This window comes from Theropithecus gelada, chromosome 14 (assembly GCF_003255815.1).
Source record: "Theropithecus gelada isolate Dixy chromosome 14, Tgel_1.0, whole genome shotgun sequence".
Lineage (NCBI taxonomy): Eukaryota > Metazoa > Chordata > Mammalia > Primates > Cercopithecidae > Theropithecus > Theropithecus gelada.
This window is the reverse complement of record NC_037682.1, coordinates 93,517,983-93,540,793: the sequence shown is the minus strand read 5'-3', so window position 1 is coordinate 93,540,793 and position 22,811 is coordinate 93,517,983. Positions and strand designations below refer to the sequence as shown.

Sequence of the window (22,811 nt, the reverse complement as noted above, 5' to 3'; positions counted from 1 at the left end):
AAAAATATTGGGTACAGTTTCAATATCCATGCATTGGATATTGTTTGAACAAATTTTGATTAATTTTCACTAAGGGACAGCAAAATTTTCTTAAAAACCAGGGAGGAATTTTTGGCCCACAGTCTCTCATTTCAATTACTTAATTCTGTGTAGTAATCCAAAAGCCACCATAAAAAAAAAAAGAAAAACATATAAACAAATGTGCATGGCACATCAATGAAAGATCACTTACAAAAACAAATGCTGGGTCAGATTTTACCTGTGGGCCTTAATTTGTAAATCCTTGATTTACACAATGGATTTATACAACAATGCATCAATTTAAAAAGATTGAAGAGGATCTCTATAAACTGATATGGAGGGATTTTCAGAGGCTGATCAAAAGTGCCAAATCTAGAACCATTTGAACAGCAAAATAAATTATGATGATAATGGATAATAACCACTTCAATCAAAGATCTGTCCATGAATCCATGGATAATGAATGAATGGCAGAAAAAGAAAAAACTTTTCATTCACTAACCATGCATTCATGGATATAAATTTTATGTATTTATACATATTGTTGTATACATATATTTATGTATTCTTCACAGATTACTCATATTTTTATATTATATATATAATAATTATTATGTGCAGCGGAACTCCCCTTTTACAAAACCATCAGATCTTGTGAGACTTATTCACTATCATGAGAACAGCACAGGAAAGGAAATAATAATAGCACAGAAAAAAATTATTATTATTTCTGGGCTCTCTATTCTGTTCCATTGGTCTGGGTGTCTGTTTTTATGTCAGTACCATGCTGTGTTGATTACTATAGTTTTAGAGCAGATTTTGAGATCAGTTTTAGAGCAGATTTTGAGAACAAAACTGATGCCTTCAGTTTTGTTCTTTTTCCTCAGGATTGCTTTGACTATTTGGGGTTTAGTCAGGGTTCTCCAAAGAGACACAGCCGATAGACTATGTAGAGAGATATATGAAGAAGGATTTATTAGAATTGGCTCACTTGATTTCACAGGCTGAGAAATCTTGCAGACTATCTTTAGTGGGAGAATCAGGAAAGACAGTAATGTGTCTCAGTCCAAGTCCAAACTGCAGAACCAACAAAGCTGTGGTGTACTTTTCAATCCTGAATGCTGGTGAGCGTGAGGGCTACATGTATGAGTCCTGGAGTTCAAAGGCCAGACAACCTGGAGTTCTGATGTCCAAGGGTAGTAGAAGAAAGGTGTCCTGTCTCAGGGAGAAAAAGTGAGAATTCTACCTTCCTCTGCCTTTGCTCCATGAGGCCCAAAACTGATTGGATGATGCCCACTCGCATTGAGGGTGGATCTTCCCCACTCAGACCACCAACTCACATGCTAATCTCCTCTGGAAACATCCACACAGACACACCTGGGATAGCCTGATCATCTAATCAAAACCACAATTACCTGGGCTTCCCTTTTAGCAAAAGAGGGATCAGTTCCCCCTGAAACATTAAGAATAATGCCTTACCTGCTCTCTGAGTATGCCTTAATCAAGTCAAGTCCAAAGTTAACCATCACAGGTTTTTTTGTGGTTCCATGAAAGTTTTAGAATTCTTTTTCTTTCTGGGAAAATGTCACTGGAATTTTGATGGAGAGAATCTGTAGATAACTTTGGGTAGTGTAAACATTTTAACAATATTAATTCTTTGAATCCATGAACATAAAGTATCTTTCTATTTATCCATGTCTTTACTTTCATTCTTCAGTGTTTCATAGTTTTCAGTGTCAAAGTCTTTTGCCTTCTTGGTTAAATTTATTCCTAAGTATATATTTTTTAACAATTGTAAATGGGATTGTTTCCTTGATTTCATTTTTGGATAGCTTTTTAAAAAAAATATAAATGCAATTGACTATTGTATATTGATTTTGTACCCTGCAACTTTACTGTATTGTTTATTAGGTCTAACAGTTTTTTTTGGTGGAGTCACTAATATTTTCTAACAGGGACAATTTAACTTTTATAAGATTTAACTTTTTTGAGATTTGTTAAACTGCCTTTTCTTTAACTATTGAGATGGTCATATGGTTTTTGTTCTTTATTCTGTTAATGTGGTGTATGACATTTATGGATTTGTACATGTTGACCCATCCTACGTTCCAGGGAAAAATGCCACTTGATCATGGTATACCATCCTTTTAATGTATTGTTGAATTCAGTTTGCTAGCATGTTATTGAGGATTTTTGCATCAATGTTCATTGAGGATATTATAATTTTCTTTTATTGTAATGCCTTTGTCTGTCTTTGGAACCAGGGTAATGTTGGCCTCATAAAATGAGCTTAGAAGTATTTCCCCTGCTTCAGTTTTTTGAAGTAATTTGAGAAGGGTTGGTACTAATTGTTCTTTAAACATTTGGTAGAATTCACCAGTGAAGACATCTGGTCCTGGGCCTTTCTTTGAAAAAGATTTTGGTTACTGATTCAATCTTCCTACTTGTGATTAGTTTGTTCAGATACTCTATCTCCTCATAGTTTAGTCTTGGTTGATTGTAAGTTTCTAGGAATTTATTTCTTCTAAACTATCCAATTTGTCGGCATATAGTTATTTGTCTTTTAAGATTTTGTCTCTTAAGATTCTTCGTATTTCTGCATAAGTTGTAATGTTTCCCTTTTCATTTCTGATTTTAGAGTCTTCTTTCATTTTTTTATTAGCCTAGAAAAAGGTTTATCAATTTTATCTTTTCAAAAGACCCACTCTTAATTTTGTTGCTCTTTTATATTGCTTTCTGAGTCTCTGTTTTATTTATTTCTTCTCTGATCTTTGTTATTTCCTTCCTTCTACTAGTTCTGGACTTAGATTGTTCTCTTTTTTCCTAGTTTTTTTTGAGAAATGATGTTAGGTTGTTTCTTTGAGGTTTTTCTTCTTTTTAAATGTAGGTGTTTATTGCTACAAATTTTTCTCTTAGAATTGCCTTTGCTGCTTCCCATAATTGAGTAAGTTGTGTTTATATATCATTGTCTCAATATTTTCCCTTTGATTTCTTCTGGGATCCATTGGTTGTTCAGAAGCATGTTTTTTAATTTCCAAATACTTGTGACTTTTCCAGTCTTCTTCCTGTTATTTATTTCTAGTTTCATGCAATTGTGGCCAAAAAAGATGCTTGATATGATTTTAATCTTCTTAAATGTGTTGATTATATGCTTTAAAAGGCTCACCTGTATCTTTCTTTAGTAGGTTTTACAACTTCTTGAATTACATTTGACTTATTAATGCATGCCATTTTTGACAAAAGTACGAGATAGAAATCTCTTATCGAGTTTGATTTATTCCACGTGCCTTCACATCTCCCATTGACTTAAGATGTGCTCTTTATCATACCACAAAATATTTTGTATCCTATATTCTATTACATTCTTTATATATTTCTAGTTTATGAGTACCAATTTATATTATTTATTGTGTTTTTATTAAATCGTTTGATATTTTTTAGACCCAAGTTTCTTTCATTTATTTTCTTTTTTGGATTTTTCTTTTAGATATTTATTTTTAGAAATGTGAAAAAATAAATAGTAGAGAAAAACCTGTCCTTAGACAGGAAGACATAAGTATTGAAACTACTACATTCTAACTAAATGTATAAATTTAATACAAGCATAATGAAACTATCAATAAAATGTATTATATAATTTGATACAGACCTTTGATTATTTTTCCATTAGGTCTTAGTGAAGATTTAGAATTTTCTTTTCATAGGTTTTACAATTCTCTGTTAAATATATTTCTACTTTATATTTTATGGCTTTTATTATATTTTGGCTAGCTATTGCTAATATAAGGGAAAACTGCTGAATTTTTAATATTTACTTTTATTATCTGGTACTGTACCAAACACATTTCTTACTTCTGAATCTAACTATTTTTCGTTAAAAATCTTGAATTTTTTATAGTAGACTATTAGATAACCTGTAAAGTGATAGATTTATGTTCTCATTTCAAACTTTTTCATCTCATTTTTTATCACGTTTTATTTTACTTATTGTTGAAGTTCTCAGCTATGTAAAATAGTAATGATAATGACAAACATCTTTGATTTCTTACATTAATGGAAACATTTCTGGTGTTTCTCCATGTTGTTTTTATCTAAAATAGTTTTCTTCACCATGTTAAAAATTTGTCTGTTACTCTTAGTTTACTAAGCTTTTTCTTATTTTCTTTTACAAAATGAAGAATAGATATTAAATATTATCAACTTTTTGGATCCATGGAGACAATGATTAGTTTTTGAATTTTAGACTTTTTCTTAAAGGACCTTAGTGTTCATTTAATTTTCCATAAATATATTAATTTCCTTTGTAGTATATGTGGAAAATTGAGGTCCAGGTTGTATTTGAACATGTCCAGTGAAAAAAAAACCCAAAACAAAACAAGGCAAAAACAAAATAAAACAAAAAACCAAAAGCAGCTCAGTCCATTCTTGATATGTCTTCATTTATTTAACTTGGGTGACATTGATCTATAAATCAACAATCTTTTCAACGGTCTTCTAACTATTTATGAATCATTCCTTTGTTACCCAGTTCTTATTTTTCAATCGCGCTGACAAACATATTACACAATTGTTCTCTAAGTGAAACCATATTAATCACAAGTGCTTACAAAATAAGCATATGACAATGTCAGAATTTTGGACAACATCTATGTCAAGCTCAAATTAGAGCAAAAATGAAATTAGCAATTCATAGATTCTTCTATTGGTTTCTGATGATTAATAACATAACATTTTAGCTGCAAGAGAGATACCAAATGTAAATCACTATAACCTCTTTATTTTAAACATTAAGAAATTGAGGTTCAAAGATATAGCAGCACCTGCTCAGATTTTACTCAAACTGGAGTTTGCAGAGCACTTTCATTCATAGAGAATCAGCAGCCCCTCTGAAGCTTCTGAGGTGTTTCTGTTTTCACCTGGTCAGTTCTACACGTGATAGGAATCAGGGCTCAGGGTTTCCATGCTTTAAAATATCCAGATGAAATCGTGACTAAACTTTTATCTGTACTTCTGGCCAACCAGAAGTACATTTCCCAGAGAGACTCCTATGTTAGTGGTTTTCCATCAGCAACAGCAACTCACAAACTGCAGGTTTGTGTAACTTTTGAGCTTCTTGAGTCATTAAGCATTTAATGTTTTCTCAACCTTTTGCTCCTGGTGGCAATTTATTTTCCTTTCCCTTTAGGTTCCTTGCCTGAGACTTCCTAGAACAGCGGTCCCCAACCCCCGGGCTATGGACTGCTATCCATCTGTGGCCTATTAGGATCTGGGCCACACAGCAGGAGGTGAGCAGTGGGCAGGCCAGCAAAGCTTCACCTGTATTTGGTATTTACAGCTTTTTCCCATCACTTGCATTACCGCCTGAGCTTTGCCTCCTGTGAGATCAGTGGAGGTATTAGATTCTCCTAGGAGCATGAACCCTGTTGTGAACCATGCACGTGAGAATCTAGGTTGTGTGCCCCTTACAAGAATCTAATGCCTGATGATCTGTCACTGTCTCCCATCACCACGAGATGGTACCACCTAGTTGCAGGAAAACAAGCTCAGGGATCCAATCAAGTCTACATTATGGTGAGTTGTATAATTATTTCAGTATATATTACAACGTAATTGTAATAGAAATAAAGTGCACAATAAATTTAATGTACTGAAATAATCTCCAAACCATCCATCCCACCCCACAGGTCTGTGGAAAAATTGTCTTCCACGAAACCAGTCCCTGGTGCCAAAAAATTTGGGGACCACTGTTCTAGAGGACAACTCTTTTTCTTTACTCCATTTCTTCTATCAGCTTTTCAAAACACTGTTACATATATTATATGTATAATATATATACACATAATATATATATCCCACATGTATATATGTAAAGTATCAATTTTTGCAAAATCAAACTATTAATCAAACAGTGCAGATGTATAATGAGGCAAAGGTCCTCTCTCAGTAACATCTCTTCCTCCGCCCACAGAGACACATAACTCACCTTCATCCTCATTTCTCAGAATGAATGAATGTTTTTTTATTTCAATGGCATAAACATACTATATAAACTTACATAACCTATAATTGCATAGCAACTTCCAACTCTGTAAGAACTATCAGTCCTGCATTCACCCAACAATTTTTTTAACTTTAAAAACTACCGTTTCTTTGTTCACTCAGCTTTCTTCATGACTCCAGATCTACTCAATACTTCCCTACTTGATTCAAAAATACATTATTTAATCATATTTGGTCTTTTTTAAAAATTGGTTTCACCATGTTTTTAATGTAAAGTGATAAAACTGCATGGGTAACTACAGAATGCAGGAAGTTAGAGATTGAGGTGTAATTGTATACCAGCTTATTGATGAAAAAACTGAGGCAGAGAGAGATTTAATGACCTCTCTGAAATCATGCAACTTCAGTTAGGGAAGTGGCCGAAATAAAAATCCAGGCCTTGAGACTTCTGATCTAATGATTCCACTTCATCATGTCATAAGCTCTTTCAGAATCTTCTAACATTTGTACACCACCTTATTCCTTCTGGGTACTCAATAAATGCCTGAGCTTGTTGGTCCGGTACTCACTATACTTCAAAAAAAAAAAAAAAAAAAAAAAAACAAACCAAAAAAAAAGAGAAAAACATGTCTTATCTTCCCACATGATAAATTGATGTCAGAATAAAAGTTTACTGTAGTAATTTTTTCAGTGTGAAGGTTGTTACCTGTGAATGAAAAACAGTGTTATGAGAAAAGGCACAAACAGCTCAACTAACTGTAACAACAGCAAAATAAATTATGTCTCAATTTTTGTTTTTTCCCTCTTACATGAAAGGTTAACACTTCAACTGACACCAAGTGTTTACTAATTTGGCTTTAGCTCACAGAATTTGAATTGGGTAGAAAACCTTTGAATATTACTTTTCCCATGAATGTTTGCCCCATACTTGGTGTTGCCAAAGAGATTACCTTGGCACTGTTTAAGTTAACATTTATTGACTAATTCATTCAAGCATCAAAGCTTATGAATACTTACAGATAGCAGTTCCCACAAACAAATATTAGGCAGAATATCTTATTGCTAGGCATAAAAACTAGAAAATTGTAAGAATTTTAAATCATGGCTCCACATGTTGAGAGATCAAAAAGGAAGACTCTAACTTAAATCAGAAAGAACAGACTTCAGAATGATACGGGGGTTGTTTGTTTCCCCAGGAAAAATGTTCTTTCCAGGGCCAAGAGCATTTTCTTATTGTTTCTATATTCCTTCCATCCATCCATCCATCCACCCACCCACCCATGCAGGCAGGCATGCACCCTACACACCTGTGTCAAATACAAAGCTGGATCCTCAGGACCCAGTGGCTTCTGCTCTGAGTTTCAGTTTTAAATTTAAAGGCAAACTCAGAAGTTTCTAAATGTGTGGCCTCTTTTCCCCTCTATCAAATCAATTGCTTTTTCCCACACTTCCAACATTCATTTTGTTGTCCACCTGTTCATGGGAAGCAAAGGCACCTTTGCAGACAGATTTCGGTCTGGTTTTCTTTCATCCAATTGCAATGGGCCTCTGATCTTTTCATGGCTGGCTGCTTGCCATGCACGTCTCAAGGAGCACCTCCTTGGAGGGGCCTCTTTTAACCATCTCATCTGAAGTAGTCATTCACCAGCTTCCATCACATCAACCTGTTTTATTTTCATTGCAGCATTTGTCCTTGATATTTTTTCATTTGCTTATTTAATTGGTCCCCCTTTCTGCCATGAAAGCTCTATGAGGGCAGACAGGTGCCTCATCTGCTTGTTTGCCTCCGAATTCTGAAATGATTTGAAACGCAGTTGGCATTCATTAAATATTTGTTGACTGAATGAATGGATTCTTAATTGGCTACTACTGCTTGAAGGTCTACAAATACTGATTCATCCTTGTTGACAAGTTTTTACTTCTCACACGTGTGCATATTAATCAGACTTTAAAACTAAGTCTTAAAAATAAAAACAGCTTGGAAACGTGGGAAACATCTGGCAGAGAAATCATTGTGGCATTCGCAGTGATGGAAGGGAAATTTTTTTCTCTGAAGTAAGCAGGTTGTTGGCCTCTTTATCGGTATCATTGGAAAATGCTTGCCTATTTTTGTTGATTTTCTCAGGAACTGGGAACATCTGACGTTGGGAACATAAAAAGTTCATTTTTAAAGCAGAGTCATAATAACTTTAGGAGTTGAGAGTAAGAGAGAAAATGCCCAAAGAAAATGAAGGCAGTCTGGAGAAAGAAGAGGCTCACGTCCCTTTTAAGGAACAAGTTTCCCTGGCTTTTCGAGAGTGAAACTTAAAGGAAGCTTCCTAGAAAGCCCGCAGTTGGTATCCTTACTAAATAAGCCAACTAAATAGTAGAGGGGAAAAAAATAGTGCGTGCCTGGCTCCTCCTAATTCAGGCTTATACCGCCTCCTGAAAGTTGTGGCTACAGCACAGGCTTTGGCTGTTTTCTAGAACGTCGCTCGGATCCCTTTAAAGGTGGGGATCTTGACGGAGAATGTCGGGGGATGAAGGCGGGAGCTGAGGGCTGGAGAGTCTCTGTTGACATAGTAACTCTTCAGCTCTGTCTCCCTTGCTCTCCGCTCTTACGCTTCGCTACCACCAGCGGCCCCGCCTGTGCCCTCTCTGCCCGGGAGTCCCGGACGCATCCTCGCGGGGTCTCCTTGGCCTGACCCGCTCAGGTCAAGGTCCCCTTTGCACCCCCTTAAGTGGTGATTTCTCCCCGGGCCAGTGGGCGAGCCACTTGCGGCGGGCGGCTGCACCCCCTGCCTCATCGCCGTTCCCTGGGCACCGGTCTGCCCAGGACCAGTTCAGCCGCTGACGCGCGCCCTCGGCACCGGGTGCCCGCTGGGACTGCCCATTCGGCTCCCCCGGGAGCGGGACCCAGGCCAGTCGGGCGTTCCCGCCATGAGCCAGAGCCCAGCGTTCGGTCCCCGGAGGGGCGGTTCTCCCCGGGGCGCTGTCGGAGCCGGTGCGCGGCGCAACGAGAGCCAGGACTATCTGCTCATGGACTCGGAGCTGGGAGACGACGGCTGCCCGCAAGCCCCGCTGCCTTGCTACGGCTACTACCCCTGCTTGTGAGTGCCGGCGACGCGGGGCGGATAGGGCGCGGGCTGCGAGGAGGGAGGCTGTGCACTAGCAGGAGTGGCCGAGCCCGGTCCGCGCGCGTTCTGAACCCGCGTGTGTACCTCCTAGGACGGTGCTGGGAGGTCAGCGAGAGCCAGGGCTGGGACCTGAGTGAGTGGAGGGGCGCGCGGGGAGTTGGGGGAAGGGGGTGTCTAGGTTTGCTCCTCGTAGGTACGCATGGATATGTTTGCCCGCGAGAGTGAGACCGCAGAGTACCAACACCATTGCAGGTGATCAGATGGGTGGTCGATTTCTCCAGACCCGTTCATCCTGTGCTCTCCAAGAGACAGGATCGCTGCGTAACAGGCGTGATCTGGACACGGGGCTGATTCAGATGTGCGCTCGGGTGACTCTTAGCTTCCGTGAGAGAGATGACTAGAACTCCAAGGGCTGGAGCCGCCTGGGTGCGTGCGGGTAACTCCTGAACTCGTGCACCCAGCGGCGGTCTCCACGCTTGGCTTAGCGTTTCGGGCTGAGCGCTCAAGTCCTTGGACCGTGGGACAGCCAAAATTAGACCAGGACCTCTCCCCGCTCCTGGGGCCTTGGGGTGAAGACAGAAGTAGAACCAATAGGCCTCTCCACCGGCGGCGCGAAGCTTTTTACCAGGGGCGTCTGGGGAGACGAGGCTGTTAGGGGCGTGGGCTGGGAGACTCACGGGCTGTAAAAGTGAGGGTGTCGGGGTCGTTTGTGTTGGGCTATGGGTAACTACAAGCTTTTGTTTATGAATCTAGGGTATTTTTTTCTTGTGGCTGGGTAGGTGACGGGAGGGGAGGTAGGGAGTAAGCAGAGTGGACTCCAGAAGAAAAGACTCTGCTTCCCCAACACTGCTGTGACCACATGTGCAGCGGGCAGATAGCATTTCTGTCCCATTGCCCCTTTGGGTGATTGAGTAGTTAAGTTTCCTGACTTGTCACATCCACCCGCAGGCGGTTTCCCGAGGTTCTCAACTCTATAAACAGCTTTAGTTGTAGGGAGGATTCCTCCCCATAGGTGCCTGGCCTACCCTCTTGATAGATGGGTGCTGTGTCAGGGCTGCCCAGTCTCAAGGCCTGCGGTGCCCTTCTGAAGTAAGAGGTGAGCCCCAGTAAAGGGAGCACCTAAAAGAGGTGAGCCCCAGTAAAGGGAGCATCTAACTTTTCTCAAAGATAAAGGAAAATAGTTAGAACTGGTTTCATTCATCTTTGTGCTGTGCAAGTTAAGACCTTTTACAATTGTGTATATGTTTTTCTTTTTAAAAGTTCAAGACATAATTCCGTACCATACAATTCCCCCATTTAAGCTGTACAATGCACTATTGTTTAATACATCCTTAAAGTTGTACAGCCATCACCAATATCTAATTCCAGGACAATTTCATCGTCCTTCAAAGAAATCTTATACTTCATGTGTTAAATTAGAAGATATTTTTATTTCTCATAGTACAGACTCTTCCAACTTTAATGGGTAGCATACAAATCATCTGGAAATCTTGTTAGAATGCAGATTTTGAGAAGGCAGGTCTTAGGTTACAGCCCAAGATTCTCCATTTCTGACATCCCTCAGATGATGACAAGATTGCTAGTCCATGAATCACCTTCTGAATAGCAAGGTGATATATGACAAGAAAAAAGAGTGGAAAAAAATAAATTAATCCTGGATATTCTGAAATGCTATTTTAAAATTTGCTTTGAAGGTGTAAGTTTAAGACATAGATGGAATTTTTATTGGCTTAAACTTGAGATCTCCGATGTCTGAGGGTTATAGGTTTGGCAACATTACCTCCTGGCTAAACTAGGTGACTAAAAATTTATACTGCTTTTTAAAAATTAGACTGGCCCATGAACAAAACCTTTTTTCATTCAGTAATCCCTATAATCACTTGTCACTGTGTCTGTCAAAAAATTATTTGATTAAAAAAACTTGTGGTTATATATCAGTAGTGAGAGAGACTAAATAAAGTAATAATGCCAAGTTGTCCTGAAAACTTTCCCTAGTGCTTTCTTCAAATGTGTCTTACTGCCTAATTTGTCTAATTATTGTCATTACGTTTTTTAGCTGTAGGTTCTCACTGTTACCCAGGCTGTCCTCAACATGCAGTATTTAGTGAATATGTATTTTTCTCCCTTAGTTCAAGAATCCTGGACTATTAAAAAATAGAACTGAGCAGCAGAGTGATCAACAGAAATATTTTAATGTGCTTCAATTCATAACATCCACCCTCTGCATGACGTCAGAGGTACTATAATACATGTAAGAGTGAGCCATGCTCTAGAATTTGAGCTTGGTTTTATGTGAATCTATTATTTCCAAAAGGTTCTATAGCTACATTTCATCCACTGTTTTCTCTGACAAGGTTTTAATTTTTTTCCAGTTGAATAATCAACTAACAGAAACATTTTAACCAATAAACAAAAGTACTTCACACCTATGATGTATAAGAAAGAGCTAAAGAAAATTACTCCCTCTGGTAGAGTAGAAATCAACTCTTCCATATGCTTTTGACTTGTGAGTTACACAATTTCATTTTTTTTTCAGAGTAGGGGGTATACCATTTCTGAAAGTGGCAATCACTAGTACATTTTAGATATGAATATTGCCATTTTCTCAAATCACTGAGATTTTCCCTTATGAGATTCCAAGTCTTTGTAAGTTGTCATTTCTGTGGAATGAATTATATGACTCTTGCCAAAAATTTCTCTTTCAGTTTTCTTATTTAGAAAGATTTTACATATATTTACGGGGCTTTTACTGCTGAAAATTGTGGTAAATTATCTTATTTGTGAGCAATTATGTGTTATAAGGCCTTAATTGTTAAAGTAGTGACAAACTGAAATGATGTTTAGAAGAAAATGACTCAGATTTTCTCTTTGTTCAACGTTCAATAGCAAATCAATTAATACACTCTATTGTTATCAATTTGTAATGGCGATTAGCAAGAAAGGCCCATGTCCTGCCAAGGTCCCAGGAGGCATTTTAGATTTCCTTTATTTAGAACTTTAAAGATATGTCTATAGTTCATCACTTCTGAACTTGGGGAAGAATCCCAGACATTAAAAAAAGTTAAGCAGTTCTAAAATCTCAAGATCTGGAAACACAGTCCAGCTAAACTTCCTACTTGGGAAGGAGTAATTGATTAATTATGAATAATGAAACAGTAAACTGTAAACTAAAGCACTGGCAATGCAGTTGACTAAGACAATCTGAAAAATTTATGGTTACAGACACCTAGCAGTACTGAATAAAAGATTTTAAATGATTTTAAAACATTTCCCAATTTTGTGAAAAATAAAAGGGTAATCTACCATGAGCTAAGAACAAAGACAAAGATTGTGAAGTGACGATGTGGTTGTCCTGTGAGTTATGCATCTCAGTGACCAAGGAGCCTGGAATCTAATGTCCATATGAGACAGAAAGAAGGCAAATTCTTGGTGCCAGATGAGGCAGAGAGCTGGAACTGAGATATCTCTGTCCCCTGCATAAAACCATTAAATAAAAATGTAGGCTAGAAATATATGCCCACCAGCATAGAGTGAGAACAGGAAATTTTATTAGTAAGAAGAACTCTCCCCCTTGAGAATATCGTTTTTGGGATTTTTGTTTTTATATCCTACCTAACTAGAAATTCTCAACCTGGAAAATACTCCTGAGGCTCCTACAAGAGCAAAACATAAAATCATTATGAAAGACTAGTACCAAGCATCTAGATTGCCTAGGCTTTTCAAGAAGAAAGCAAGTCCTGCTAAAGATATGCTTGCTATAATGAATAACAAAACACACAAGGAAATAGTCAACCAAGAGTGAGAGTCAGTGGACGATACGATCCATGAGTGAGAGGCAATATAAGACATGCAGTAGCCAGTGGATTTTTTAAAAAGTTGAGATAATCAACAACATGAAAAAGAATATTTAAAAGTATGTATAAATATTGAAAATATAAAACAAGAAATCAAACTTTAAAAAAAAATGACATTTTTAAAGAAAAGGACAAATAGAACATCTATAAGTAAAAAATACAATTCTTACAAAAATTCAATGTAAGGGTTAAATACCCAAAATGCAGAGACATAAAAAATATTTTATATGAACATTGTTAAGAGTAATGGAGCTAGAAGGTAAGAATTCCAGGAAAAGAAAACATGTAGAAGTGGGAGAGGCAACACTTGAATAGATAATGGATGAGGATTTTCCAGAAATAATGAATTTTCATGTTCATGAAATATACCAATATTACTGTAAAACAGAAAAATAAACCCATTTAAACATATCATTTAAATTGCAGAACACCAAAGACAGGAGGAAATACTAAAAATTAATCAAAACATAGAGATTTGAATGAGAGTTTTAAAATTCAAAGTATTTACAGTGGAAATGCACTCATAATATATTTTGATATTACCTTGGTTATAGAATGTATAGCTTGTAAGAACAATGGATTTGCCATTACGTAAAAGGTTTACTCTCTAGTTTTTAATGGAGTCAGTGCTCCACTGCTGATAAGGTCTCTGATGGATATGTACTAAAAATTTTTTAAAGGTGACTTATTGAATCACAGTCTTAGGGGAAACTGAAAGTGATTCTTAATGTTATCCTCTATTCCATATGAAAACACAAAAAATGACTTTTTAAAAATGAGTCACAGATCCTTTAAAACTTTATTGACTTCAAGAGGGTTTTGGATGACTTGAACCCCATTTATGAACCCCAAGATCCAGAGTTTGAATTCCCAGTTTAAAGTAATGTAATATCAGAGACCACAAATAAATAAAATACCCCACATAGTGCTTTCTTTTCTCCAGGCAAAAAAAGTTAGCATTGAACACATTGATAAATAAATAAGAGAATGAAGCATTCAGACCTTAGGCTAGAGAATCTTTCCTGATATTACTTGCCAATAGGGTAACTTACTCTCTTAAAGAAGTTTAAGATTGAAGAACATGGACTCAGGCCTATGCATCATATTACATTATCATACCCTTGTTGTCTCTCCCTTGTTTTTGGCAACCCTGATCATTGAAACATCTGCTACACATTTCTACACTTATTTGTTCACATGTCCTTTTCCTCTTACTAAAGCGTAGGCCATAAGAAGTGGGTCTGTCCTTCATCCCCCTATGCTTAACACAGTACCTAGCAAAGAGAAGGTGCCATGTAATTTGTTCCTCAACAAAGATATTTCCTCCTCGGTATTTATTCTAGTAAGAAATACAATGATGCCAGCTGCTTTAATAAAATAGCATCTGGATCAGCTAAGTTAGGTAGAAGAGTGAATGTCCATATCAAAAGAGATACCTTTATCTTATATTCCAGCTGCCTGTCACAAAGATTCATCTTTCAGGGAATCTTTCACTAATCACTACACGTTTCTTTTTAGCTTTCTAGCCTGAGGCTCTTCCCTTAAAGTTCTCTCTGCACACCTGAGGTGAGGCTGTATCTTTACCAGAGAGAATTACTAAAAAGGGAAAAACTCCTGGCTGGCTATAACTGCTCTTCCAGCTCATTTATGGAGTCTCCTAGGGACTGACCCTTGCCTGGACACAAGCATCATCTCTCTGGCAGTGAGTGTTCTTGCTTTCCCTCTGCAGACCGTCCTCAATTAATCTAGTCCTTAGTCCTAGCCCAGACTGAAGAATGACTGCCTTCCCACCTCCCACCACAACCTTTTTCTTTGGTGTAATATCTGCTTTCCAAACTTTGTCTTTTAAAAATTCTCCTTCTTTCCTAGATGATTGACATTAGATATGTCTACTGCTTTGAGCAAAGATACCGCCACTGATCCACAGAGGTGTGGCTTTACTCTCTGACCCCAAAGGGGCAGTCACATCAGAACACGACAGCCCAGCAGCAGTATAAGGTATTTCCAAATAAAATTAAAGGGTTGATTTTCTTACAAGACATATTTATTGAATGATACGTGAAATCAATAAAAGAGAACATGCACAACACCATGATTTCTTACACATACGTAGTGGTTTAGAATGCAGAAAGAATCCTATAATCTATTACACCCTTTGAAATAGCATCTATAACCATAAAGCCAAGACCTGGACTTTGGTGAAAGATTTGCAGTGTGGAAGCTTGCTCTTCCAGGGGAAAAGCACGTGTAAAAACACCTTTGAATCTGGCTCACCTTCTATTAGGAGTAATCATCTCCCCCAACCACTTGGATTAATGGTGGGTCTCATAGCTGATGACTTTGAAGCTCTGTGTTCTGCATGGAAATGACCTGTTTTGTGTTGAAACCTCCCCTGGCTTGAAGTAATCAACTCCACTGGTAACACATTATTATCGTGAAACGTTTTTAGGATGCCAGCATTGTAGGTTGTGGAATGATTGCCAGATGTTCTTAAAAGCCCACATTTATTCTGTAACAAAATGTTTGTCTCCAGGAAGACATTGCATAATTTTTTTTTCTCTAGACAGTTATGCTCCTTGAGTTGTAAGAAGTAACTTCATAAGGCAATTCATCTTAAAGAAGGTAAAAGTCATAAACGGAAAACATTTTCTTGAGTCCATTCTTATTTTTCTCCCTCTTTCATAAAAAATGCCAAATATAATTGGTTCCAGTTGGATACAATTACCATGTGTGATTGCTCTTTGTTTAGGAATCTTCTGATGGCTTTCAATACATGCAGAAGTGCTCATCCATATGCCAAATTTCAATTAAACTTTGGCATCTAAAATTTGGTATGCTGCTCAAGAGGCTTTAAGCCATTGGAACTGACTGAATCACAGTTCTTATAGAATCTCTGTTTAGAGCAGAATACAGAAATGAGTGTTACACATACTCAAACAACCTATATGATTGCAGCATAACTGTTCTCCACCTAATTCAGCTCTCAGCCATGACAAAGAGGAGAAATGATGTTAACTAGAATTAGATACAGTTTAATGTAAGTTGCTGTTTCTGTGAAGGAGTAATCCAAAATATTTATGTATATTTGGGGCAACTAACATTTTTTGAATACCTATTCTGTAGCAGGTTATTTTCTAGTTGTCATACAAATGTAATTAGATCTTCAGAGCATCCACTCAGCTATTTTTAGCATCCATTTTATAAAGAACAATGTTGAAACTTAGAAATGTTAAACAATGTGCAGAAAGTTATACAGCCAGTAAGTCGTTGTCAAGTGGGCAAAACCCAGTATATTTTGGGCTGGAACACGTGGACCGAAGGGCTGGCAGGTTGCATGGAGTCCTCTATTCTCTCAGTATCCCATATCTCAGTCCTCTATTCTCTCAGTATTCAGCCAGGCACAGCTGGATACAGGTGGATTATGCTCTTCAAAAGTGCACTCACCCCCATTCCTTCTCTTCTCCCTTTTCATAGGAATTTGGAGAGCCACACATTGGCTCTGATCTACTGAACTAACATTCCTTGTGCTGTGCTCATTATATCTAAGTTATATCCTGGGTGCAGGCAGAGGACTGGAAGAAAGGGGCATAAATAGCAGTAATAAGTATGTTTAACCCTCACTTTCTCTTTCTGTTGAAATCTTAGCCATCTTTGAAGGTCAAGCTTTATATCTCCCTTATTTCATTAATTGATTAATCTATTTATTCTTTCACTTCTGTTGATTTTATATGATTATGTCCAGCAAGCATAGAAATAATAGCTAGATTTATTAGAGATTTCTGTGTGCTAGGCCATTCTCCAAGTGCTTTGCAGGTATTAACTCATTTAATCCTTATAACCTATGAGATACGCATTTTTATAATCCTCACTTTACTGATAAGGAAAAGGAATCACAGTAAAAAGAAGGTAGGTGACTTGCCAAATGCTACACAGCTAGCAGTTGGCACAAATGGGAAGAAAGAAAGGGAAGAGCAAAGGATTTCGTTTCATCTCTTATTTCAATAAAGAGTGAAACTAGGTTTTGAAAAATTGCCAATCTTTGTCACCAAAGGAAGACTATGAATGTAACAAAATTGTGTGTCGATTGCTAATGTTACCAAAGATCCACAAACTGATCATGACTAAAGACTGTGAAAGGCAAGGCTTTCTTTTACTTTTCAATGCCATCATGTGGATAAAATTGCTTCTGTGCTATAATGCAGGTTGTTTTAGAGACATTGACTCACATGACAGTGTGAAACTGGGGATTTCACCACAATATTTGCATAATTTTAAAGCATTTACATGGTATTCATCTAAAAATATAAGTTGCTGGGAATCAATTATAGTGTGGATAGTCATGTTAAGATTGACTGCCTATTCAAAGCAGAGTTCATGTTTCAGTTGCAGCAGCTTTGGTTTTTGACACAAAAAGCATTTTGTCCTGACTTGCACTAGCACAAAACTTAAAACACACACACACACACACACACACACAAAAAAAAAACAACCAACCAAAAAAAACTAGGAAGAATTCTTTTCACGGGACTCACTAACAAAACTATCTTAAGAGTTATGAGTCATAATAAGAATTATAAATGGCAATTTCTAAAGGTAACTTAAAAATTCTTTTAGGGAGTTAAACTGTTACGGATAAAAATCATTTTTGTTGTTGCTGTGTTAGCCTTCTTGAAACAGAATTTTGCATGGAGTAGACTGAAGGGTGGCAGAAGCAGCTATAAAAAGCTGATCCCTGGGCAGTAAGAAAATCCTCACACTTACCTAGAGGAAGGATTTCTGCAGGAACCCTTTTCTTGGAGGGGCATTGAAGGCCAGACACTGTATTCCGTCTGGAAAGATGCTTAATTTATTTCAACAAACATTTGTTTAAGTTCCTTTGGTACATTAGGCACCATGTTAGGGTAACCATGAATACCATATAGCATGAAGTCTAAACTTCTATCAATTGTAACCTGCTCTGACATTTTATGTGTCTTTAAGAAGTAAGCAAAAAGAAGGGTTATCAGTTAAATTATATCTTAGATTTTTATTTTATACTTCTTAAAACAGTTCTTTATCCTCAATTCGATATAGATTTGGATCATCTATAACTCAAGCACATAATAAAAAAGAAGATATAAACAAAATACATTTGTTATGGTATTCTTAAGTTCCTTCACATTTAGGGATGGAGTCTTCAGAATCGCTTTTCAACTCAGAAGCTTCAGTGCCCATATTTTTTCACAGTGCTGTGCTCTGTGCCAAAAGGATATTGGTGATGAAGGATTTCTTTAAAACAATCTAAAGAATCCATAATAGACCAAAAGCTTTTGGTGCTAGACAATTAAACTGACTTTGCAATTACATATAACTAGCCTATTTCGACTAACAGTTCCAGAATGTTGCTAAACAAATCTGATTCCACACTGTTCCTCATGTATTCTCCACCCTTCTCAGCACACACACACACACACACACACACACACACTTGTTTCTCAGGCTTGAAAGGAGCTTCACTACTGTTCTCAGGATTTTTTTCAAGCCATGCTATTCATTCTGAAACTCTGGATGCTATTGTTTTTAATGTTGGCACATGCATTGATGATGAAAACTATGTCACGGTAATGACTGACACTTGACTGACAGTGATTGCAAGAAGGCTTAGATTATAAGACATGTTGTGTCTAGAGAAGTTAAAATGGGAGAAATATGTGTCTTAGAATCAATGAAATATGATGTTCAGTGTGCTAGAGTTACTGTAAATGAGGAAGAAGAGGAAACATGGAAGATTACAAGGCAAACAGTATTGTTTATGATCTGTCCAAAAGCTAAGAAGTTTGGATTTTATTCTCTAGCTGACTTTAAAACACAGATAAGACTATGCCAGGCCCTTGCTTTATTTACATTAGCTTATTTGATCCTCACAACAAACCTGGGTGGTTGGTAATATTATTTCTACTTGTAAATGCAGAAAAAGAAGTTCAGAAAGGTAAAATAATTTGCCAAAGAATTAATAGTTCTTAAGTATCTCAGGATTTGGGCTCATATTTGACTGTTTTGTTTATTTGGTTGTTTGCTTTTACTGGTCTACGCTTCCTCTGAAGTAGAATACCAGTTTGATGAGGAAAGGATGTACTCTGTAAAAAATGACTAGCATCTGGTAGGGACTCAAGACATATTTGTGAAATGAATAAATCAATGCCTGCCTTATACAAAATTATTTCAGTGTATTGGCCTTATCTCTACAATTCTTTCTTCTATGGACATCATACGGTATCACCAGACTTTGCCTTTTAGGGTATCAAGTTTTCATCTTAACATTTTTAGAAACACATTATTGGAGTTTTATATTCTTGAAGCTTAGGTCATTTGACAAGTTGCATTTTTTAAATTAAACTTTAAATTTTGGGGTACATGTGCAGAACATGCAGGTTTGTTACATAGGTATATGCATGACATGGTGGTTTGCTGCACCCATCAATCTGTCATCTGTATTAGGTATTTCTCCTAATGCTATCCCTCCAATAGCCCCTCACCCCCTGACAGGCTCTGGTGTGTGATGTTCCCCTCCCTGTGTCCATGTGTTCTTCTTGTTAATCTCCCACTTATGAGTGAGAACATGCGGTGTTTGGTTTTCTGTTCTTGTGTTAGTTTGCTGAGAATGATGGTTTCTGGCTTCATCCATGTCTCTACAAAGGACATGAACTTATGACTGCATAGTATTCCATGGTGTATATGTGCCACATTTTCTTTATCCAGTCTATAATTGATGGGCATTTGGGTTGGTTCCATGTATTTGCTATTGTGAACAGTGCTGCAGTAAACATATGTGTGCATATGTCTTTATAGTAGAATGATTTTTAGTGCTTTGGGTATATACCCAGTAATGGGAATGCTGGGTCAAATGGTATTTCTAGTTCTAGACACTTGAGGATTGCCACACTGTCTTCCACAATGGTTGAACTAATTTACACTCCCACCAACAGTGTAAAAGTGTTCCTATTTCTCTACATCCTCTCCAGCATCTGTTGTTTCCAGACTTTTTAATGATCACCATTATAACAGACATGAGATGGTTTTGATTTATGGTTTTGATTTGCATTTCTCTAATGATAAGTGAAAATGAGCATTTTTTCATATGCAGTTTGTTGGCTGCATAAATGTCGTCTTTTGAGAAGTGTCTGTTCACATCCTTTGCCCACTTTTTGATGGGGTTATTTTTTTTTCTTGTAAATTTGCTTAAGTTCTTTGTAGATTCTGGATATTAGCCCTTTGTCAGATGGATAGATTGCAAAAATTTTCTCCCATTCTGTAGGTTGCCTGTTCAATTTGATGATAGTTTCTTTTGCTGTGCAGAAGCTCTTTAGTTTAATTAGATCCCATTTGTCTATTTTGGCTTTTGTTGCCATTGCTTTTGGTGTTTTAGCCTTGAAGTCTTCGCCCATGCCTATGTCCTGAATGGTATTGCCTAGGTTTTCTTCTAGGATTTTTATGGTTTTAGGTCTTATGTTTAAGTCTTTAATCCATCTTGAGTTAATTTTTCTATAAGGTGTAAGGAAGGGATCCAGTTTCAGTTTTCTGCATATGGCTAGCCACTTTTCTCAACACCGTTTATTAAATAGGGAATCCTTTCCCCATTGCTTGTTTTTGTCAGGTTTATCAAAGATCAGATGGTTGTAGATGTGTGGTGTTATTTCTGAGGCTTCTGTTCTGTTCCATTGGTCTATATATCTGTTTTGGTACCAGAACCATGCTGTTTTGCTTACTGTAGCCTTGTAGTATAGTTTGAAGTCAGGTAGAGTGATGCCTCCAGCTTTGTTCTTTTTGCTTAAGATTGCCTAGGCTATGTGGGCTCTTTTCTGGTTCCATATGAAATTTAAATTAGTTTTTTCCAATTCTGTGAAGAAAGTCATTTGTAGCTTGATGGGGATAGCATTGAATCTATGAATTAACTTTGGGCAGTGTGGCCATTTTCATGATATTGATTCTTTCTATCCATGAGCATGGAGTGTTTTTCCATTTGTTTGTGTCTCTATTATTTCCTTGAGCAGTGGTTTGTAGTTCTCCTTGAAGAGGTCTTTCACATCCCTTGTAAGTTGTATTCCTAGGTATTTTATTCTCTTTGTAGCAGTTGTGAATGGGAGTTCAATCATGATTTGGCTCTCTGTCTGTTATTGGTGTATAGGAATGCTTGTGATTTTTGCAGATTGATTTTGTATCCTGAGACTTTGCTGAAGTTGCTTATCAGCTTAAGGAGATTTTGGGCTGACACAATGGGATTTTCTAAATATACAATCATGTCCTTTGCAAACAGAGACAATTTGACTTCTTCTTTTCAAAATTGAATACCCTTTATTTTTTTCTCTTGCCTGAATCCCCTAGCCAGAACTTCCAATACTATGTTGAACAGGATTGGTGAGAGAGGGCATCCTTGTCTTGTACCAGCTTTCAAAGGGAATGTTTCCAGCTTTTGCCCATTCAGTATGATATTGGCTGTGGGTTTGTCATAAATAGCTCATTATTTTGAGACATGTTCCATCAATACCTAGTTTATTGAGAGTTTTTATCATGAAGGGCTGTTGCATTTTGTCAAAAGCCTTTTCTGCATCTATTGAGATAATCACGTGGTTTTTGTCATTGGTTCTGTTTATGTGATGGATTACATTTATTGATTTGTGTATTTTGAACCAGTCTTGCATCCCAGAGATGAAGCCAACTGGATCATGGTGGATAAGCTTTTTGATGTGCTGCTGGATTTGGTTTGCCAGTAGTTTATCAAGGATTTTTGGATCAATGTTCATCAGAGATATTGGCCTGAAATTTTCTCTTTTGTTGTATCTCTGCCAGATTTTGGTATCAGGATGATGCTGGCCTCATGAAAAAAGTTAGGGAGGATTCTGTCTTTTTCTATTGTTTGGAATAGTTTCAGAAGAAATGGTACTAGCTCCTCTTTGTACTTCTGGTAGAATTTAGCTGTGAATCCGTCCGGTCCTGGACTCTTTTTGGTTGGTAGGCTAATAATTGCGGCCCCATTTTGTTATTGGTCTGTTCTGGGATTTGACCTCTACCTGGGTTAGTCTTGGGAGGGTATATGTGTCCATGAACTTATCCATTTCTTCTAGATTTTCTAGTTTATTTGTGTAGAGGTGTTTATAGTATTCTCTGATGGTAGTTTGTATTTCTGTGAGATGAGTGGTGATATCCCCTTTATAATTTTTTATTGCATCTATTTGATTCTTCTCTCTTTTCTTCTTTATTAGTCTGGCTAGTGGTCTATCTAGTTTGTTGATCTTTGCAAAAAATCAGCTCCTGGATTCATTGATGTTTTGAAGGGTTTTTCATGTCTCTATCTCCTTCAGTTCTGTTCTGACCTTACTTCTTGTCTTCTGCTAGCTTTTGAGTTTGTTTGCTCTTGCTTCTCTAGTTCTTTTAATTGTGATGTTAGGGTGTCGATTTTAGATCTTTCCTGCTTTCTCTTGTGGGCATTTAGTGATATAAATTTCCCTCTAAACACTGCTTTAGCCGTGTCCCAGAGATTCTGGTATGTTGTGTCTTTGTTCTCATTGCTTTCAAAGAACATCTTTATTTCTGCCTTAATTTTGTTATTTACCCACTAGTCATTCAGGAGCAAGTTGTTCAGTTTCCATGTAGTTGTGCAGTTTTGAGTGAGTTTCTTAATCCTGAATTCTAATTTGATTGCACTGTGGTCTGAGAGACTTGTTATGATTTCCATTCTTTTGCATTTGCTGAGGAGTGTTTTACTTCCAGTTATGTGGTTAATTTTAGAGTAAGTGAGATGTGGTGCTGAGAAGAATGTATATTCTGTTGATTTGGGGTGGAG

At 37.3% G+C, this 22,811-nt stretch overlaps 1 protein-coding gene across 3 annotated transcripts in view; it reads left to right on the top strand.

Annotated features, from left to right (window-relative positions):
- Positions 1 to 8,432: 8,432 nt before the first annotated feature.
- The window catches only part of TRPC6 (transient receptor potential cation channel subfamily C member 6), a 140,759-nt gene continuing 126,380 nt past the window's right edge, over positions 8,433 to 22,811 (top strand). For all 3 annotated transcript variants that reach the window (XM_025358518.1, XM_025358517.1, XM_025358516.1), the window contains exon 1: positions 8,433 to 9,110. In XM_025358518.1, coding sequence (XP_025214303.1) covers positions 8,941 to 9,110 — 170 coding nt within the window. In that variant the 5' untranslated portion in view covers positions 8,433 to 8,940. The remainder of the gene's footprint in view (positions 9,111 to 22,811) is intronic.